The 21498-nt window shown below is 44.3% G+C and overlaps 1 protein-coding gene across 1 annotated transcript in view; it reads left to right on the top strand.

Moving 5' to 3' along the window:
* Nhlrc2 (NHL repeat containing 2) overlaps positions 1-21012 on the top strand; it is a 48744-nt gene extending 27732 nt beyond the window's left edge. Inside the window, exons 6-11 of the mRNA XM_052762446.1 lie at positions 10722-10821; positions 14803-15034; positions 15556-15678; positions 16766-16957; positions 17872-18091; positions 20619-21012. Coding sequence (XP_052618406.1) covers positions 10722-10821; positions 14803-15034; positions 15556-15678; positions 16766-16957; positions 17872-18091; positions 20619-20875 — 1124 coding nt within the window. The 3' untranslated portion in view covers positions 20876-21012. The remainder of the gene's footprint in view (positions 1-10721; positions 10822-14802; positions 15035-15555; positions 15679-16765; positions 16958-17871; positions 18092-20618) is intronic.
* Positions 21013-21498: the final 486 nt, after the last annotated feature.

The following is a 21498-nucleotide window of genomic DNA, read 5'->3' as shown; positions in this document are numbered from 1 at the left end:
CAGGGATGTATACTTTGCCACCACAAGGCTGTCTTTGGAAAGGATGTAGATACAGAAATGTTCAACTTACATCATGTCTATCAGAATTTGCATTGCTTAAAATTACAGTGTACTTAAAATTACAGTGTACTTTACTAAGTTAGATTTACATAATGGCCAAGCAATATTTTAAGTTTTATCCTAAAAGCTTTTCAGTTGTACTTTGTAGTGTCGTGTTGCTGGTTGTTTATCTTGGTATTAAGAATACGCCCATTTTTGCGCTGTAAGAAAAATTGTAACTTGACAGATATTCTGTTAGGTTCTGAGTCAAGTGATAATGCCATTTGAGACATGCATTTTTATCAACCCTTGTTTTCAAGTCCTGCTTTAGTTCAACTCATAGTTCTACATATAACTTAGTTCTGAAAACATCTTGTGGTGGTTTGAATGAGAATGGCTCCATAGGCTTACACTTGAGTGCCTGATCCCTTGTTGGTAGAACTGTTTGGGAAGGGTGAGGAGGTGTGGCCTTGTTGGAGGAGGTGTCACTGGGGGGTAGGCTTTGAGGTTTTAAAAGCCCAGTTAGCGTTTTCTCTGCCTCCTGCTTATGGATCAGATATAAGCTCTTAGCTACTACTGATCCAGCACCATGCCTGCCTGCCTACTGCTGTGTACCTTGCTATGATGGTCATGAACTTTAACCTTCCAAAACTGTACGCAAGCACCCAATAAACTGTCTTTATATTACCTTGGTCATAGTGTCTCTTCACAGCAATAGAAAAGTAACGAAGACGTATCTTCACTCCAGAAAATGGGCAAGAGAAGTAGTCTTGAATGCACTTAAGCATTTGCTAGCTCAGAAAGTGTGGTTTGAAAGCTGTCTGAAGGACCTCCCTGAGTGGCCATGCTAGTTCATGAGTTATCTATGGACCAACTAATCGAGGTGTCTATATCAAGTCACTGCTGGGTAGACTTTATAAAATGTCTATAAATTACTGAGTGACCCTGATTCTCATAAGACTTTCAGAGTGACATGTTACTCCCAAAACATTTAATAATTAAAGTTTTGAATTACTTTAAAGTCCTAACCTATGTTAATGTATAATTCTTTGATAACTGGATCATAGGATTAGATGAATTGTTCTTACTAAATTACATATTTGCTTGATGTCACTTAAAATATATCCACAATAAACATAAGGTATTCATTTATATTTATATGTACATATTTATTTCATATTATTTATTAACTCAAAATACAGCCCCGTGGGGGACTTTTTAATGTTCTAGTTTTTTACTTACAAATGACATCTGATTGTGTACTGGAGAATTTTTGTCTTGATCTTTGTGATATGGATAGCTATACTGTTTTCCAAAGATCAGGTTGTTTATGTTGTTTCCAGATTGAATTTAAGCTCCAGAATGTTTTGACTGCCATTCCTGTTTGTGTTGTCAGAATGATCGCTAGGGAACTTAGAGACAAATTTACCCTCTGCAGAGGTGACGTCGTCGTCTCACGTTGAGACACACCTTTCTTTTGTATCCTGATTGGTCTTTTCCTTACCTGTCTTAAGTTTCATCTCATTAAGATTGTTTCTTTGTAAACTCCAAGGATCATTTGTGAAACACAAGTAGATGAGAGTTAGTAAACTTCCTCTTGGCTGAATTGAGCGTAATTGTTGGGCTGGATCAGTGGTTCCTTTGTAGTACGAGACCCTTCATACAACCCCTCATGTTGTGGGAATCCCAACCATAAGATTAATTTGTTGCTACTTCATAACTGTAATTTGGCTACTGTTAGGAATCTTAATGTAAATATCTGATATGCAGGATATCTGATATGTGACCCCAAAGGGGTCATGACCCAAATTGCTGATCTAGATAGACCTAAATAGACCCAAAAAAAAAAAATTATAATGATGAGTCATAACACAATTATAAGTATTTTTATTTTAAGAAATATAAATGTGCATTTCAAAGTCAGTCCCTCCTTTTTGTTGTTAGTGGTGGTTTTTAAGACACAATTTCACCAGGAACTTAAATGTAGCCCAGGCTACCTCCGCCTGTAGTGCTGTGTTTGTAGCTGTATACCATCACACCCAGCTAGCCAGTCTCCTGATGTAAGAATAGAACTTTTTATTTAAGCAGCTCCTACTGGCCTTTCTTTCATCACCTCAGATAAATTGTTTTTATTTTCTCAAAGCATGGTGAGAATTTTTGAATACATGTAAATAAATAAATATGAGGGCTGAAAAAATTATATTTTCCATGTATCAACCATTGACTTAGCTACTTGCCTTTGTCATGTCTGCTTTTAAATGACTCTACTCAAACTACGAACAACCTTTGCGTCCCGTTTCAGAAGTGTGTGCACCTCTAAACTATAAGACCCTGGAACTGCCCGAGCAGATGTTACAGAAAAACTTGAAAGCATCGGCAGCTCCAGAAAATGGTTCTTTAGCTCTTTCCTAATGTTTCAACAAATTTATAAAACTTTCTTATATTTTATCATAATTCATGAAAGTGGGAAGACAGAATTATCAGAAAGAAAACATGAAAAATGGGTTGCTTTGTAATGTCTTTAAATAGTAGGTTCTGTCTAGTGCACATCAGTGGACCACAGCTACTCAGCGTCATGGACAAGTATCAGGAGTCTGAGAAAGGAACCTCCATTGGGTTTTGTGTAGAAGTTAAGACACATGAAGCAATGGGAGATACACCCTCACAGATTGAAATTTAAAAAGAAGGGAGTGAAAAGAACAATTCTACACTAAAGACTTCTAGGAAGAAGAGGGGGCACGTGATCATAGAGGGGTGCTTGGAGCCTTCAAATGCTCTTTCTCAGGTTTGCACTCAAATGTGCATATCGGATTTAGTTACTTAAACTTTCTATATTACATGTATTTCACTGTATGGTGTATCTAATTCAAAGTTAAACAGTAAAAAAAATAGGTAAAAAAAAAGATTGAAAAGTAACAAAGACAGATAATAGCTGCTTACTATAGACTTGACGAAGAATCTCAGCTAGTAAACAACATACCTCAAGGAGACATTAAGGAAATAGATTTTAAATGCCTGACTTTTCTAAATATATAAGTAATTTGTAAATATGTGTATTTTAAATAGTGCCTGCACATTTGACCTAATTATACAATTGCTACAATAAAGTAAAAATAATTAACAAAGTGAATTTTACAAAAGTAAATTTCATCTTACCACTTTAAATATGACCATAATTCTCTGTGATATTGACATCGGTGATGGACTCACCTGTTAGCAGCTGTTTTTCTGTGTGTCAGTCCTCTCTTGATCCCACTGATGTCAGACGGTAGCCGTGAGGTGTTTTGTCTGGGGCTCAGAACCTGCCAGTGCTGGGTGCTTCGGACAGTCCCTGGTTTAGAATCACTTACAGAGACGACACGGTGCTTGAGTTCCATCCACCGTCCTTGACTCTGTCAGCGTTTTCCCTAGATACAAACTCGGCTGTGTTGACATCATCATCGTTAATGGCTGGAATTCAGCATGAGTCTGCTTAGCTAATGGTCTGTAGACAAGCTGTATTTTGGCGTTTACATGCTTAAATATTTCACATGACATCCATTAATGTTCTGTAAAATACCAGTAAATATTTTTGTTTTAAATGTAATCCAGTGATGCAGGCGTGTTTAAAGGGATAAATTTTATGCATTGTGGCCAGTACACTTTTATTTTGAAAAACAACTGTATCTTTATATCTAAAATTTGACAGAAGATTCTTTTTTATACAATAATCTTACTGAAAAATTTTTTTGTATGTAATATACTCTGATCATGCTTTCTCCTCTCCCAATTCCTCCTAGGTCCTCCCCATTGTCCCAGCTCCACCCCCTTTCTTTTTCTCTCTCTCTTTTAAAAAACAGGTAAACAAACCACAAGAAACCTACACCGCACGCATGTACGCACGCAGGCATGCATACACAAAGTCCCCACAAAACCATAAACTGTAGTAGTATATAAACAAAACACCAGTAAGACCAAAAGGGAAAAAAAATCCTGAACAAAGCAAAATGAGACACAAAAGGTCTCCAAAAGCACTGTTGAGTTTGTTTTGTGTTGGTCATCTGCTGCTAGGCGTGGGGCCCATCCTGAAGTGTGGTTTGTATACCCAGTGAGACTCCATTGAAAAAACTAATTTTTCTTTAGCAAGCACGCGTCAATTACAGATCACTTCCTGGTCGGAGTGGGAGCTCCACGTCCACTTCCCTGTCTCAGTGCTGGGTCCCATCTGTCTAAACTCTCAGGTCCTGTGCTCTCACTGTCTTCATCTGTACATCAGTTCTGTTGGGTCCGGAGGGCCCTGCTTCCTGGGAGTCATCCATCTTCTCTGGCTCTTCATGTGTTTCCGCCGCCTTCTCTCCTGCAGAGATCGCTGAGGCCTGAGGCAGGGTTTCACGAATACATCCCATTAGGATTTTGTGGACTCCAGCTCCTCAGGTCAGACGCCTCAGCATTCGGTCCCAGCGCCTGTGCACACCCCTTCTTTTCCTCTCCCATCCCTTCTCCTTGTTTTGGTAGCTCCTCTTGATCTGTCTGAGGGTCACTAATTCTTCCTTGCCCGTGTCTGTAGCTGATGGCCCTGTTTGAAGGAGTCTTCATTTTCAGTGTCATGACTTTAAAGAGGAGCCGTTTCTGCTATGTTCTTGGTTCTGGGTTTGGTCTCTGCAGAAGCCTCCCATCCTTTATGGATGCTGGCTCCCTCTTCTCAGTCCTTGGCAGATTAAGTCAAAGTCTCAGGACAACACTTGACAATTGAGTTCATTGGTTTTGTGCCTCACAAATGGATGTTGTGGTCATCCACAGCCCCTCTTCCTCTCTTCTGGTATCCTGTTTGTCTTCTCACTAACTACATGTCAGTAATCTTGAAAAGGACTATAACGGCTGTGATAAGCAGTGCTGATGTCATCGTGGGTTGGCTGGGTTTTATCATTGCCAAGGTTACTGCTTGCACAGGAGCCTTCCAATTCCTCTAGTTGGGCTGGGTGGATGGCTCTAGTGTGGGAAGTGGGGTCTGGATGGTGTCTTTTTTACCCCCAGGGTTCTTTCTGTCACCCCAGTACACAGGAGCCACATGGTGCTGCTCTCTGTATTCTTGGCTGTCCTCGGCGCTCCAGTCTTGGGAAGAGGAGTGCTCTGCTGCCCTTTCCCCCTCTACGGCTCTACTGTGCGGAAGTCCTCCACGTACAGAGCTTTCCCTGATGCCCTCCCCAGCTGTCATTGGTCTTTTCCTGTGCCCTGGGGTAACAATTTGCTCCTTTTCCCTGAGACTCAAGGCAGCTTTATAGGAGTCTTCAGAACTGTGGAAACAGCTCTGTTTACACTACAGATTTCATAGAGGCCAGCAGGAGGGTGCTGTACACAGCAGCTTAAAACAAGGCAGAATTTTTCAAAGCTGCCTGGATTTTTTTTACATTTCTTTTTTTGAGTTTATTCCTATTTTTAAACTATTTTAATAATCTCTGTTGATAATTATGTTTTACCTTTTAAAAAACTTTTTAGACATTAGAAGGGGTAATACTAGTTCTGTATCCTGGAGTAGAAAATGGCAGGTGCATCTGAGCATCTCGTGGATGAAAATGGACCTAGATACAGTGGCTAGAGTATCCACGGGTCAGAGGTGAATGGAGGAAGGAGGGGAGCATCCAAGCCGGGCATCTGCGTCAACCTCACTGTTCGAACTTGTAAAGGAAGTGAGTGTGCAGGCCAAGAGCAGACGAGTTCCCACACCGGCAGGCACACTCTTACCTGTGCGTGTGTAGTAAAGGAAGTGAGTGTGCAGGCCAAGAGCAGACGAGTTCCCACACTCCGGCAGGCACACTCTTACCTGGGTGTGTGTAGTAAAGGAAGTGAGTGTGCAGGCCAAGAGCAGACGAGTTCCCGCACTCCGGCAGGCACACTCTTACCTGTGCGTGTGTAGTAAACTACCTGAGCTACACTGACCATTTAGAGAACCAGACAGCAGAGGGGGGCCACGTGGATCTTTCAGTCAGACGGGCACCAGCAGAGCTCTCCTCTGCGAGGACAGGCTCTAAAGACTGCTGAAGTTGACAGTGACATTTGCCTGACTCACCCGTCTAGCGGTTCACCTCTCCTGTGTCACGGTTCTCTTTCCTTTTTGTTTGTTTGGAGTCAGGGTCTTGCATGTGTAGCACAGACTGGCCTGGAACTGGCTGTGTTTCCTAAACTCTGTGATTTTCCTGCCTCAGCTCCCTGAGTGCTGGGATCACAAGTGTGCTCCACATACCCAGCGAAAAAAACGGGCTATCCTTAGGTGTGAACAGGGTGACGAGTCAGTTGAGATGTCATTCTTGAGTCACCCTGATGGTGCCTTAGACTGATCAATTCGTCATTTTAAATGAGGAGCCACCAGAATTTGCTAGTGAATTGTATGTGGCCTGTGAGACAAGGTGTCAAGGAGGGTGATAGCAGGGCTTACAACCCAAGAAACAAAATGGGAGCCAGAGAGCCAGACTGTTCGTAGTGTCCCACAGTGGTGACTCTGGTGAAGAGGGCACATGATCTCTCGGTAGGTGTATATTTGTGAGGTGTTTTCTGGCACCGTTACAAACGTGCTCTGTCAGTCTGCAGAGAGTTCATTCTCTGATCGCATCCCTAACCTTGCTGAACTTACTTAGAATTCTAATCATTCCTTGGCAGTTTCTATATACAGTCATGTCACCTGCTGATACTTGCAGTTTCATTTTTAATATTTGCATTTTTGCTTTGTTACACACGCTAGGCCTTCATATGATGTTCTATGGAGGTAATGATAGGGTTTTTGTTGTTGTTTTTGTTTTTTTATTTCATTTCTGTTGGCAGGAGTGTGTTCATAGTGTTTCATCATTAAACATGATGTTTGCTATCAATTCTTAGGAAAATATTCTTTATCAAATTAAATAGATTATCTGAGGATCTTAGTTTGCTCAGAGTTTTTTTTTTGTTTTGTTTTGTTTTGTTTTTTTTTTTTGTTTTTTTTTTTTTTTTTTTTTCGAGACAGGGTTTCTCTGTGTAGCTTTGCGCCTTTCCTGGAACTCACTTAGTAGCCCAGGCTGGCCTCGAACTCACAGAGATCCGCCTGGCTCTGCCTCCCGAGTGCTGGGATTAAAGGCGTGCGCCACCACCGCCCGGCTGCTCAGAGTTTTTATGACTAGAAACATTAAAAAGTATTGAAAGACTGTATTTCCATATGTAACTTGAGAATTCTCAGCCCTGTGAGACCTAAGCCTAGCTCCATTGTAAATTATCTGAGAAAAATCAAACTGAAATCATAGATATATAATCCAACTACATTTACATGCCTTTAAAATAGAAAAAGAAGTAGAAGTAATTTATAATAAAATAAGAATTCATTCTGTGAATATTCTGGCATGACCTTGGTTACCATACAAGGTAAAATCTGTCTCATGGGCAAATCTCCCTTCATTGTGGTGATCTTGGAGGATATTGGCACAGGTTTGCATTTATAGCAGCTTCTTTGATTAGAGACAAATCATTAGCAGTGTTAGGAAACCTCAGCCATCATTAGGATGACTTCAGGGTTGCTGATGTACTGGAAAATGAGACTATTTTCTGCTGTTGTCCGGGGAAAGGTTACTTACTCAGTAGGTATTTGCTGAGCGTCTAGTATGGGAAGGCACTGTGTTAGTCGTTGGCCAAGAAGCTGAATAAAACAGCGCTGCTGCTGCTGCTGCTGCTGCTGCTGCCGCCGCCGCCGCCGCCGCCGCCACCACCACCACCACCGCCGCCTTCTTAGAAGTCCTGAGTGGAGGAGAGCAGTAAGCAGTCAAACGTAGCATGTAGGATGGTGACAAGTGCCACACAGAACTGTGAGGCAAGGTGACAAGGCACCGAACTCTGTGTGTGTGTATGTGTGTGTGTGTGTGTGTGTGTGTGTGTGTGCGCGCGTGTGTGTGTGTGTGTGTGTGTGTGTGTGTGTGTGTGTTTTCATGCGTAGGGGAGGGAAGCAAGAAAGAAGTCAGAGTGGGGTTCCACTGAGGGGCTGAGGGTGAGAGTCCTCGAAGGAAAGAGGAGCATAGTTGGTGCAGGCTGAAAGCCAGGATGTTGTCTAGTACCCAGCGCCTGCTGGTACTGCGATGGTGCTTCACTTCCTGCTGGTACTGCGATGGTGCTTCACTTCCTGCCGGTACTGCGATGGTGCTTCTTCACTTCCAGGGCCTGTGCTTGTCCTCTTGGTCATCTTTTGAGATGGGCAGTCATACCATCGCTCGACAGGTGAGGAAACTTGGCAGAAATTCCAGCCAGTATTCAAATCCTGAACTATTTGGCTCCTCAGCCATGAAGGGATGCTTGTTTGGAGGCTGTCACAAACTCGAGGTGCATAATTTAGTTCCATTCAGAGAGAATTAGGAGGGCTTAGTAGTGGGCTTCAGACTATAATTATCTACAGCTCTTCGTGTGTTGGTCTAACGTATTATTGGATAAATACAGGCTTTGGAATGTCATGAGTGGGAAACATCCCCCATTATGTAAAAGTATTATTCACTTGTGCCTTTTGTTTATATTACTTACTGAAGCTTTTGTTTTATTTTGTTGTTCATTTCCTTAGTTAATAATACTATTATCTAATCATGAGCATGAACTCATTCTCATTGTTTGATATGACAAGTTTATAGTCTTAGATTTGTGACGGCTTTAACACAGTGAGCATTGTAAACTGAGTGCACTGCTGGGTATCATCTGTTGTGGTACAGTGGTAGTCAGTGCTTACTAGCGCATTAACAAACTTACGTGGGAGACACTGTGTCACACTCTTTACCCTCGGTGCCATCGCCCTAGGGCTTCTGAGTTTGTAGGTGCCTTTGTGCTTGCCTGGTGTAACGTGCCGTAAAGGTGAGATCCGGATTCATGAAATGGTGACCACGGCTGACATTTGAGTAGTGTTGCCTAGGAGCCCTTTTCATCTGAATGTCATTCTGTCTGAAATAGTGGAATATTTTATTAGCTTAGATGACATAGTCATTTTGGTAGTCCCAGAGAGTAGCCCTAGAGTGACTGAAGGAGCAGTGCGGTGTATTAAAAATTCACTGTGCAGCTCTTTTGATCTGGTGTATTAAAATGGTAAAGCCGAGATTGAGTCCCTGTCACCCACGGACAGCAGTGACCCCTCTAGTACAGTTGTGTCTGCAGACATGACTGTGTAGGAAGGAAGTAAACCGAGATACTCTCTACTGTGTAGCCGTCAAGAACAGAGAGGGCATCAGCATGTCATGGCTGGGGCACAGCGTTGTCTCTTGTCCTGGCCTTTGCGAGCTGGTGCCCTGGCATGCTGACTTCTCTGTTCTTTGTGCTCATCTGGCTTTCTAACAGTGCTCACTCAGCTCAGGGGCCTTTCAGAAAACTGGAGTGAGCTTTTGGGAAGCGCTTGACTCCATGGCATCTGTAATTACTTGAGAGACATCATTGTGGGTTGTCTTTGTTGTTACTAAACTGAAAGACACTTAAAAATGATTACTAATTAAGGAAAAAGTACCCTTCTCATCACAAAATACTTGAAGTTAGAGAGATTACAAATAAAATAACTTTTATAATGTCTTACCAGACTACTTTAGTTAAAATGTCTCGGTTACTTCAGAATACCTTCTAGTTAAATTAAATAAGGTAACACAATTAATCTGAGAAATAGAGCTTTGTTCCCTTATAATAAGTGTGACATCATTCAGTGTCTAAAAATAGAACAGTAAAATTAGTGGTGGTAAACAGCTGTATTATAAAATATTGTACTCTTGGTCTGAAAAACCAGGGCTGAGGTGGCTCAGTTGGTAAAGGGCTTGCCATGCAGCGTGAGGATCTGAATTCAATCCTCAGCACCCACATAAAAGCCCGGCCACAGGGCCATGGCACTAGGAGACTGAGACAGGACTTTCTAGTAGCCAGTCAGCCTAGCCAAATCAGTGAGCTCCAGGTCTAGTGAGACCCTGTCTAATAAGTAGAGTAGAGCATGATTGAAGAAGATACTGGACATTACCCTCTAGCCTCCACGTCCACACGTGCACACTCCCAAACATTTTATAACCAGCTAGACAAATGGATGTATAAATGACTGTTCTTTGTGTCTGAATCGCAAATCTCCTATCATGGTAATACAAAGACATATTCCTTTAACTTCTGCTTATTGTTATTTTAACACAGGGTCTCCACTTTGTAAACCAGGCTTGCCTGGAACTTTCTATGTAGTCTGACAGGCTTCCCAATTGAGCCTTTCCTGCCTCTGCCTCCCAGTCTCTGGGGCTGCAGGCTTGTGCCACCTCTGAAAAGCATCATTTCTTTCATAGAAATTGCCCGAATTTTCCTGGAGGATGTCAGCCTGTTTTTTGTGTCACATCATTTTTTTTTAAATCAGTGTTTAAAAACATTGTTTCCAGAGATGCAGATTGACATATTGCTATTAAGAATGTGTGGATTTGGTTTAAGGAAATGGAAATGCTAATGGCTTCAATTTTATCATTACACTTTGTAAACATGTATTGAATTATCAGTCTGTACTGCATTTAATTAAAAAAAATGACGACTTTGAGTTCTCATGAAATTGTTGCAGGTGAAAGGATGATTCTGAAGACCAGATCTCTCACTAAGGATCATTTTCCAGAACAGCTGATTTATAAAAACTAGTATCATCCAGTGAATTTCAGTTTCTGAATTAAATGTCATATTAACCAGATGTGTCTATAATACTTATTTTTATAAAGGTTCAGCGGTCCAAAGGAATGACATCCTGTGGATAGCCATGGCCGGGACTCATCAGATATGGGCACTCCTTCTGGACTCTGGCACACTGCCAAAGAAAAGGTACATGGCTATGCCTCGTCGGGTTCCCTTCCCCAGTCACCGTCCTCCTAACACCTGCTGTACCTGCCAGGATGTGCTGGCCACACACCATAGAAAAGCCTGGAGCAGGGTTTCCTCCTCACTTGTGTCGATTCACTGGGCACTGGTCCCCAGGCTGAGGAAGCAGCTGCTGTCGGGGCTCTGCCAGCCCTTCGCAGAGAAGGAGGAGGAGGAGGAGGAGGAGGAGGAGGAGGAGGAGGAGGAGGAGGAGGAGGAGGAGGAGGAGGTGGTGGAGGTGGTGAGTCACTAGCTGGCTCTCAGAGCTGCTGCTCAGAAATGACATACATCACTTGGACTTGTTTCATCAGCCACGGTGAAGGCTTGTGGCTGCATCTAGTTCCTAAGAGCCTGGGGGAGCCATTCTTCTGAGCCTGTGCAGGAGAGCTAGAAATGTTAGGTGGGGCTCTAATTCTTTGCAACATGGACATATTTCAGGTGTCTGTAGTCACTCCTTCAGGTGGGTGAGTGCTGCATGGCCGTGTGGCTGCACTCAGGTGTGTTCTGGCCTCAAGTGGAATCCCAGCTGCTCCGTACTGTGTAAGCGTAGGAGAGCCCTTCAGCTCTCCGTCATTTCCATCGCTGTGTGTTGCGTCACCTCGTGGGCTTGCCGTGTGAAGAGGCTAGCATAGCATTGGCACGTACAGTCAGCACAGGTCTGTGCTGCCGCTGCTGGGCATGTGAAGATGGGGCAGCACTGTCTGCTGCGTCCCTCCGTCTCCCTCTTCTCCCTCAGCCTCAGGCAGTGCCGGCCACACTCTCCTCTGTGGCTTCACTGTGTGCCTTCTCTCCCGCCTCTCTCTTGGCTTGGGTCATGCCTGTTTTTAACTATTTCTTCTTACTAGACTACCTCTTAAAGAAAGGAGCCTTGTCTCATAATTACTGTGTCCTCTGTGCCTAGTACTGTATCTGGGACATAACAGCTCAGTAAAAGCTTCTAGAATAAGCAAATGGATGAAAGTCTGTCCTGGTGAGGTTTCTATCGCTGTGATCAACACCATGACCCAAGGCAGCGTGGGGAAGAAGAGTTTCTTTTGGCCTATAGGTTGTAGTCCTTTGTGGAGGAGCCTGAGGAAGGGGCTCAGCAGAGACTCTGAGGAGACGCTGCTTACTGGCTGGCCCCGTTTGCTCTCTTACACCCACCCACAGTGGGCGGGGCCCTTTCATATCAGTCATCTGTCAAGAAGATGACCCACAGCTTTGGCCACAGGTCAGTCTGATGGAAGAGTTTTCCCCGTTGAAATTCCTTCCTCTCAAATGACTCCAGCTGTGTCAAGCTGACAAAACTGACCAGACAGAATCATAGACCATAAAGTTGTTATATAACCATGAAAGTAGGGCTAGCCGTCACAGTTCTGTGTCTGCTTGTTTGTGATAGGGCTTCTCTGTCCTGGATCTCGCTCTGTAGACCAGGCTGGTCTCCAACTCACACATCTGTCTGCCTCTCCCTCCCGAGTGCTGGGATTAATTGTGCCACACTGCTGGGCTCATTGCAGCTATCTTTATCAGTAGAAAGGGACGACTGTCTAGCAAATCAAGATCTCAGATGTCCTAGGTGGGTGTGGAACACAGTTGTGTAATGTTTATGACAAGCACACATCTAAAACAATGGTTCTCAACCTGTGGGCCGCAACCCCTTTGGGTCTAATGACCCTTTCCCAGAGGTCACCTAAGACCGTTGGAAAACACAGATATTTACACTGTGATTCACACCAGCAACAAAATTAAGTTATGAAGTAACAACGGAAATAATTTTGTGGTTGGGGTCACCACACCATGAGGAACTGTATCAAAGGGTAGAAGCGTTAGGAAGGTTGAGAACCACTGCTCTAAAACATTTGTTAAATATACTTTTACTAGGCACTGTAGAGATGAAATGATGTTCTCTGTTAAAGATAAAATGAAGTCATTCCCAGCCCCGGAAGAATTAGATCAGCAAACAATGAAAAATGCAGAAATCGTGTGTCATTAGAACCTCTGAAGTAGTCCTTCATGCTGAGCGTTTTCTCGACAGGATTTGAAGTGTCATGGGGGACTTCTGTAGTGGAGGTCTTTCAAGTACATCAGGTCATGTCACACCTTGAGTCCTTCTAAGAGATTGAACATCCCAAAAGCTGATATAGAAAGTTTTAAGCTAGGAAGTGACATAGTTAGATCTGTATTCTTGAAAGAACTCTTCTAGAGTTCAGAGTGGAGCAAGATATGATTCAGGAGGCTATAGCTGTCATCCAGGCAGAGACGATAGTGACGTGAGCAGTAAGGTTACAGTGGTACATGAGGTGTAATCAGAACAGCAGCCAGAATATGCTGTCAGGGCTGCCTCCGTCTCCTCGTAAGAAGGGTTGTCACTGTTACAGGAAAACAGTTGCTCAAGTTACATTGATCAGCATCTCAGTTTTGTGTAGCAGGAATCTTAAAAGTTCTTATTAGTAAAATCAAACCTGAAGCCAGTTGTTGGGGTGAATGCTGGAAGATCAGAGAAGCAGAAAAAGCCACAGTTATCTCACCTTGCCAGTTCCTCAGCTGATCCTGTTTCCTCAGACTGGAAGCCTCTGAGTCCTCATCCAGAATGAATCTCATCTGAACTGCTTCTCGAAAGCCTGAAAGCTTAACCAGCCAAATGCTTCTAGTTCCTGGTCCTCACACCTTATATACCTTTCTGCTTTCTGCCATCATTCCCTGGGATTAAAGGCGTGAGTCACCATGCCTGGCTGTTTCCAGTGAGGCCTTGAACTCACAGAGATCCAGAGGGATTTCTGCCTCTGAAATGCTAGGATTAAAGGTGTGAGTGCCACCATTTTCTAGCCTCTGTATCTAGTGGCTGTCTGTTCTCTGACCCCAGATAAGTTTATTAGGGTGCACAATATTTTGGGGAACACAATACCACCACATACAAAGTCACTACAGAGATGGTGTCTAATACAGACTTGCAGGTAGTAGTGACCCCTGTGCTTCAGGGTCACTGTTTGCCCGCGTTCATCATCACAGGATCCTTTATGTGTACATTCCTCCCTTGCAGTGCAAGGTGTGCACATAATTCTTTGGCCTCCTAGTTTGTGTGGGTTCCTTGAATAATCATTCAGTCTGTGTCGCTGCCCTCCATCCCCTGCTCTGCCTGCTTTAGCATTGAGAAGTACCGTCCAGTGTGCCGGTCACATTGGACTTCTGGGTGATGTGCTATATGTGGAGATGGAGTACACATAGTCTCCCACTCTGCACTTGAAGTCAGCTTTCTCATTCTCACAGTACCATGTCTCTATAATCCTTTCGGCATAAATTTAGAAATCAAGGTGTAAACTCTCTGCATTACAAAAGGAGTCATTGCAGTGTTTCTTTTCAGGGTTTGGAGCCGCGCTCTCTGCAGCCACCGCAGCTGTTACAGCTGTGTGCCACCGCGCCCTGGGCTGCAGTACTTTAAGTAGACGTTGCCCAGTGTCTAGAAGAAATAGCTTTGTACAGTTGATCGTTTAATGCTGTACAGTCATTATGTCATTTTCTGAAAATGGTCATGCTCAATCTGGCTTTCTTAAAACTATTCTCTGCTTTAGAGAAGACACAGACTTTTTAAAGAAAATTAGAACTTCAAACTATCAAAAACTAGACAGTCTCTATTAATAAATTCCCTTCTAGAACCTGATATTGTATGAAACTAAGAAGTTAAATGAGTAAAATGAGAATAAGTCATCTCATTATTATTCGTAATAACCTGATCATTGTTGAACCAGGGATTTCTTAGCCTGGTGTTTGAGCGTGGCTTCAGTAGTTAGTGTACTAAGAGAAGGGAGGCAGCGCCGCGGGGCGGCTCCCCGAGAATGACAGAACAGATGCAGTGGCGCACAGGCCGCCGCCGTCGCTCACTCTGGGGTCTGGTGAACTGTGCTGTCGCCATCACTTTGGTCATTTATGTCCCTTTAGTAACTGGGTCCCACCTGTGCTTGTCTCTAGTGAGCTCAAAAAAGGAACCTGCCTTCGCTTTGCTGGGAGTGGAAATGAAGAGAACCGAAACAATGCATATCCTCACAAGGCGGGTTTTGCCCAACCTTCAGGTCTCTCTCTTGCCTCCGAAGATCCCTGGAGCTGCCTCTTTGTAGCAGACAGCGAGAGCAGCACAGTGAGAACCGTCTCACTCAAAGATGGAGCAGTGAAGCACCTTGTCGGAGGAGAACGCGACCCCATGGTAAAGAAGTCACTGTGTGCAGTCTCCTGGATAGCGAGTCATTCATGACATTCAGGAGGTTCATTCTTGGCCTGTCTGTGATAGAATGCAGTCCAACCAGAGCCAGTGTGACTATAAGGAAACACAAGGAAAGCCCTCTAAGAAGAGGGAGCTGACCCTGCTTGATTACACATAATTGTTGAGGCTTCCTTTGAGAGAAGATAAGTAGCTGCTGATAGAAGAGAGAGAAGAGAGAGATTGCACTGGGTGTGTAGCGGTGGATTGGAAAGAGCTCTAACTAGCAGACTTGGCCTGTTCCTGACCAGATGTTGGCCAGCTGTGAGTGACACAGCAGGTATAGGTAGTGCCTGCCGCTCTTGCTGGGGCTCTCCAGTCTGCACCACATGCCCAGCTCTGCCGTGAAAACCAGAGATCCCCGTTAGCTTTAGTGACACGATGACCTTAGTTTTCACTTTATCTAACAAAACACTGAATGTTTTTAATAACTGCTGTTTCTTTCTCTTTAAAAAATAAAATAAAAGAATTTATTTGCTTTTGGTGATATTGATGGAGTAGGCATCAATGCGAAGCTTCAGCATCCACTTGGGGTGGCGTGGGACGAGAAGAGGAATCTGCTCTATGTGGCAGACTCTTATAATCACAAGGTGAGTCTTGACTAAAGACACAGTCCCTTGCTTTCGACCCACGTGCCTCCTACCTTTGCCCCTCTAAAATACAGAGAGCCACTGGAGCCCTCAGCCTGTGCAGCTTCTCCTGGGTCTTTCTTGCCGGAGCCTTAGGATAGCTGAACTGAGGACAATGCTAAGCTAATTCCTGTGGCTTTGACGTAAATGTATGAATTGTGACCCATCAGAGCTGCTCAGTAACAAGTCAGGAAATAAGGAGACATGTTAGGGGAAAGTGTGAGCCAGCTGGTGTAATTTCATTTTGTTGCCATGGTAAAACTGACCAAAGGCAGCTTAGAAGGGGAGATTTATCCGGCTCACACTCCCGGTTAAGTCCATCATGGAGGGAAGTCAGGGCAGGAATTGAAGGCAGGCCTGCTAGCTGGCTCAGCTGGCTTTCTTCTATCACCCAGGATCACCTGATCAGGGATTGGTGCTCCCCACAGTGGGACGAGCCTCCCCACATCACTTAGCAAGACAGTCCCTCACAGGCATGCCCACTGGCCATCTGATCTGGGCAGTTCCTCAGGGGAGGCTCCCTTTTCTGTTGACTCTGGATTGTGTCAGGTTGACAGCTAGCTGGGACACTGGCAGATGAAGATTTTTGAACTGTTAAACGGTTACAGTGACCACAAGCAAATAAACCCATCTTCAGCACCATTTCCTCTTCCATGCGGGTGTTCCCATTCTCACTGCAGAGTTCTGGGCCATGTGATAAGCAACCATAAACTTGACCATCACTGGCAGGGCCTTCCATTTAACAAAGTAGCAATCCTCAGACAGTGTTCTCAGGAGAGCCAGTTAACTGTGGATTCCAGAAAACAATCCTGGAATTAACAAGAAAATATACTATAACTAAGATGTTAGGAAGGTTTTACTCAGGACGACATATTTCCCTTCGATGACATAATTTGAATGTTATGATTTTTAGGAAAATAGGAAAATACCTACTGTCGTGAGATTTGTTTATTGAGAATGCTGGTGGCAGTTGGGAGTCCTCTGGTCTCCCTGGCACTGCTGTAAACAGGGCTGACTGCAGGGGAAACGTTTGTTCTTTTTCCTTTAGATTAAAGTTGTGGATCCAAAAACAAAAGTCTGCACAACGCTAGCAGGCACCGGAGATGCGAACAGTGCAGAGTCAGCCTTTAACGAGCCTGGAGGCTTGTGTGTCGGCGACAGTGGTCGGCTGCTGTATGTAGCAGACACTAATAATCACCAGATTAAAGTGGTGGATCTAGAAGCAAGGACAGTGTCTGTGGTGAGTTATCTTACGACAGCTTAGAGGATGTGGGGTTGAGGGTGGGACTGAACGCTAAAGCATTGGCCTGGCCATCTCTGCTGCACACTTGGCACATGGAGAGTGGGAGGCGGAAGTGGATGTCCCTGTTGTGTTCTGGGACAGCCCGGCCAGGGACTTGCTCTGAAGGTATCCTGTTAGTCTTAAAATACAAGTTTCCATCTGTTCTGAGCATTTGAGGAAGACACTGGAATTTGGAGAGAATTGGATGAACCTTTAATAAAATAGAGGCCTCAGATCTGTTTTTAAATGCGTAGAAGTCATGGCACACATCGTATTTATGTGCCGTGCAGACTCGTTTTATCCAGTGATCCTTAGGTTATTGCTGTCTTTCTGAATCCTGTGGTGAATCCATTACCAAGTCATCTTCTGGAGGAACCTCTAGAAGTCACAGCTCCCAAACTCTGAAAATGAGATAGACTAGGGAAAACTTAACCAAGTTCAAATCCATTTTCAAAGAGAAATGTTTGTTGTCCATTGCTTTTTAGTGTATCCTATTTACCTGGGGAGTGGGGAGGCAGCCTTTTATTTTTAAGAGTTTTATTTTTAAATAAAAAATACAGATTGGCATCAAAAGTATCATCTAGATTTCTCTTGGCAGCAAAGGTCATGAGCGTGTATCATACTCACTGTCCTTAAATTTGTAAGTGGTGCTTTAATTTCCTGCCATTTGTAAGCCATGGGACAGTTGGTTACATTGTGTGTCCTTGTAGGTGATCTGGCTACTGAGGTGGACAGTTCCTCTGTACTCTGGGAAACATCCTTTAGTGGCAGCTGATGTCACTGATGGAGAACCTGCCCCGTCTAAGGCTAGGCTCTCTCAATTTGGTCTAAAAGTCCTGCTTTAATAACTCGTCCGTCATCTGGTCCTCTAGCTCCCGGTCTACAAGCCTGCCAGTGCCGTGGTAGACGGCCCCTTCCCTGCAGAGAAGCAGAAGACAGTACCCAAGGTGCCCAAGTCTGCCCCACACATTCAGCTCGCCCCTGTGACTGTGTGTCCTGGCCAGACGCTGCAGCTCAAGCTCAAGCTAGACCTTCCGCCAGGAGCGAAGCTGACGGAAGGCGTCTCCAGCTGCTGGTTCCTCACCGCTGAAGGTATGAGCCGAGCCCTGCACACAGAGAAGAAATTCCTAGGCTTTGAGATGATGGCTTGTTACATATTTTACTATGTGTTCGGGCAAGATTTGAGGGAAATTGTGGGGAAAACGTGAGTCTGGCTATAACCCCACTTAGCTGTTTCTCTCTTGACCTTTGCCATTCCCCTTCCTTCATTAAGACGGTGTGGCCCACGAGAGCCCTGCCATCTCTGAGCACCACGGCTCTGGGAAGTAGATTTGTCTGTGTGTTGCCGTGTTCTGCCACCCTCTTCTTGTCCCCAAAAGAACCACTGAAACTCATCTGCAGTCCCAGCACTCAGGAGACTGAGGCAGGAGGACTGCAAGTTTGAGGTTAGCCTGAGTTCCATAGTGATTTCCAGGCCATCTGGGCTACAGAATGTCAAAAAACCAAAAATTGAATAAGAAAGAAATTGAAAGTCTGCTGAGGAGAAGTAAAGTGGCGCTTCCTTATTTCTTATCTTTTCCTGTGGCGGCTCTTCCTTCTCTCCTGAGGAGACGGTGTCCTGCCTGTTGTTGTTAGTGCTGTCCCCCGTTAGAGCTGTTGTGCCACAGTGGACAGCGGGTCTAAACTGCAGTCCTGGGTCCAGAGCTCACTCTCAGAGCAGGACTGTTGTTGTGGATGGCCTTCCTCTGCCCTGGTCTCCCACGCTCTTTCCCACGTTCTCACCAGTCCCCACTTCCTTAGTTCCTTCTCTCCCACACCCTCTCACACACTTCCTGTTGTGTGTGTGTCACCCCTGGCCTCGTGCCTGCTCACCTTCATACACTCAGGCAGAAACTGCTGGTCTGCAGCTCTCAGTGTGGTGTCCAGGCCAAGGGGACTGCAGGTGGACTGCTGGTTACAGTCTGGACTGGCCCTGAGGAGACTCCCTGAGCCTGAGCAAACCACCTCCTCTGATCCCCACAAAGAAGAAACCTGGACTTTGGGCCTAGCAGTGGGGACAGACTGCAAACCTTGGGCACGCCACAGCCCCTCTCTGGGCTCCAGGAGGGCCTAGGGAGGGTTAGCTACTCTGCCTGTGTCTATAACATAACAAAGCAGCCCTGTAATTGGGGATCACAGATCATATATTTAATTTCTCTGCGTAATTAGAGACCAGTAATTTTTTTAAGTAAAATATTGACAATTAACCTTTTTTGTTTTGTTTTGTTGTTTTGTTTTGACTCTTCAAGAGGGGGTTTCTCTGTATAGCTCTGGCCATCCTGGAACTCGCTCTGTAGACCAGGCTGGCCTCAAACTTAGAGATTTGCCTGCTTCTGCCTCCCAAGTGCTGGGATTAAAGGTGTATGCCATCATGGCATGGCGACAATTAACTTTTTTAATGTTGCATCTTAAACATCCAGATCATTGAATTCTGAGTCGTTGTCCTATAAAGGGAAAGAGTCAAATACTTAGATGTTTCATTCTTTGTCTAAAATATTGGCTTCTTTTTACTATATAGGGAAATAAGCTTGTAGGCAAGAATCCTAGTAATTCAAAGATTCTGAAAGTATTATAGAGCCCATGTCTTCATGTAGGGGTAGAAGATATTTTCTCTTTGTGGCTGGTTCTTTAGAAATAGTTAAAATGGCTAGAATATGTAAATGTTTTAAAGAACTACAAACATCTCATTTTGTCTTAAGTCATAGATGTGATATATATGAAAAATATACAAAGAAATAGCTGGCATCTTATTTCTAGACTTGCATATTAAAATAGTTTATTACTGCTTTGTCTGGATTTAGAAGTCACTACAGAGTTGTGTACACGTTTGTATTCTCTGCAGTTTGTTCTGTAGTTTTCAGACTGTGTCGCTGGAGACTTTTCCCTTGGGTGAGAATGATCTGCTGTCCCACCGTCCCCTTTAGACAACAGTAGACGCACTTTGCGCTGGTGTGGCGGATCCAAAGAGCCGTAGATGCAGTTCTCAGCTTCACCTCTGTAGAGATCACTTTGTGGTTTGTTTTGTAGCTTTCACAGAAGGGAAGCGCTGCACTAATGAAATCCAGTGACCATCAGGCTGGGCCATTATGTCTCACCCCTGCGTGTCATTTCCACAGCGCGCATGCCTGGCACTCACGGGCTCACAGTAATTACCTGCGGATTAAGAGTCTTTTCTTAGACTTTTCTAGTTTCCTACTTGAATCTTTTCAAATGTATGTTATATTATGTGTGTGAGTGTGTCCACATGGTGTGAGTACACATATATGTATAGGTGTGTGCATGTGGTTAATTCCATGTGTCCCCTTTGACCTCTCTCTACTTAAAATGTTGAGGAAGGGTCTGTCACTAAGCCCAAGCTCACTGTCTTAATAGTCTGACTGGCCAGCTTGTTTCGGGGATGCCCTGTCCCTACCCCCTGTCCTCTGGGATTGCAGGTGGGTGTCATGTCCACCCAGCATTTAGGTGAGTTCTGGGGTCTGAACTCTGGTTCTCACACTTGTGTGGCCCGTGCTTTGCCCAGAGCTGTGCCCAGCCTCTTCTGTTTCCTGCAGACTTCATAATGTTCTCTCCTGTTTTCTAGGCAGTGAGTGGCTTCTTGAGGAGCAGATCCCATCCGGAGACATAGAGAGCATTTCCAGTCAACCAACGATTGCACTGCGGATCCCCACAGAGTGCGTGTCCCTTGAAGCTGTGGTTTCTGTCAGCGTGTTCCTCTACTACTGCAGAGCAGACAGCAGCGCTTGCATGATGCAGGGCGTCTTGTTCAGGCAGCCTCTGCACATAGCCGATGCCCAGCCAGGCTGTGTAGCTGCTGTAGAGCTCACACATGTATTCTAGAGAGCAGCCAGGAGCCCCACCACAGCCCCCATCCATCCTCTACCTGTCCTTCGGGGAAATGTCCTGAGCATTCTAGAAACCCATTGCTCAGTTGTAACAACTGATACCAAAATAAAGTTGTGCTCCTTATTAACATTTTCATTCTAAACACATTTCTTCATTTTAGCTGTGTACTAGACAGGTCATTGACCATCATTTGAACCACAGTAGTGTAAGCTTTGCTGCTGTTTGGCACAAGGCTGCAGTCCGTGCCCTGTCAGAAACTATTGTAATTTGCAGTCAATACTAATAATACCAGGTGTTTTAAATAACCACTTCTGCCTTTGTCAGTAGCAGTCAGCCCACTTCGTGTGTAAATTTCCTAGTGACTGGACAGGCCTACACTGTGTACCTTTATATAAGGCACCTCCATTTAGTGTCTAAGATCTATTTAAAGGCAGAACAAAAGCTGTATTCAGTAGAAGCTTAGAGAGCACATGAGTGGTTACTTATTATCTCTTCTGTCTTTTTTCTCATCTGAGGTATTTTTAAAAGAGTTTTAATCTATTTTTATTATAAATTATTTGTTTTAACATGCCATTATTAATGCCTTATAACTTTATACAGAAAAAAAGAAACAAAGA

Source organism: Peromyscus californicus, unplaced genomic scaffold (genome assembly GCF_007827085.1).
Source record: "Peromyscus californicus insignis strain IS unplaced genomic scaffold, ASM782708v3 Scaffold_4__1_contigs__length_199733344, whole genome shotgun sequence".
Classification (NCBI taxonomy): Eukaryota; Metazoa; Chordata; class Mammalia; order Rodentia; family Cricetidae; genus Peromyscus; species Peromyscus californicus.
The sequence above is the reverse complement of the archived record's forward strand: the minus strand, read 5'-3'. Positions and strand labels throughout refer to the sequence as shown.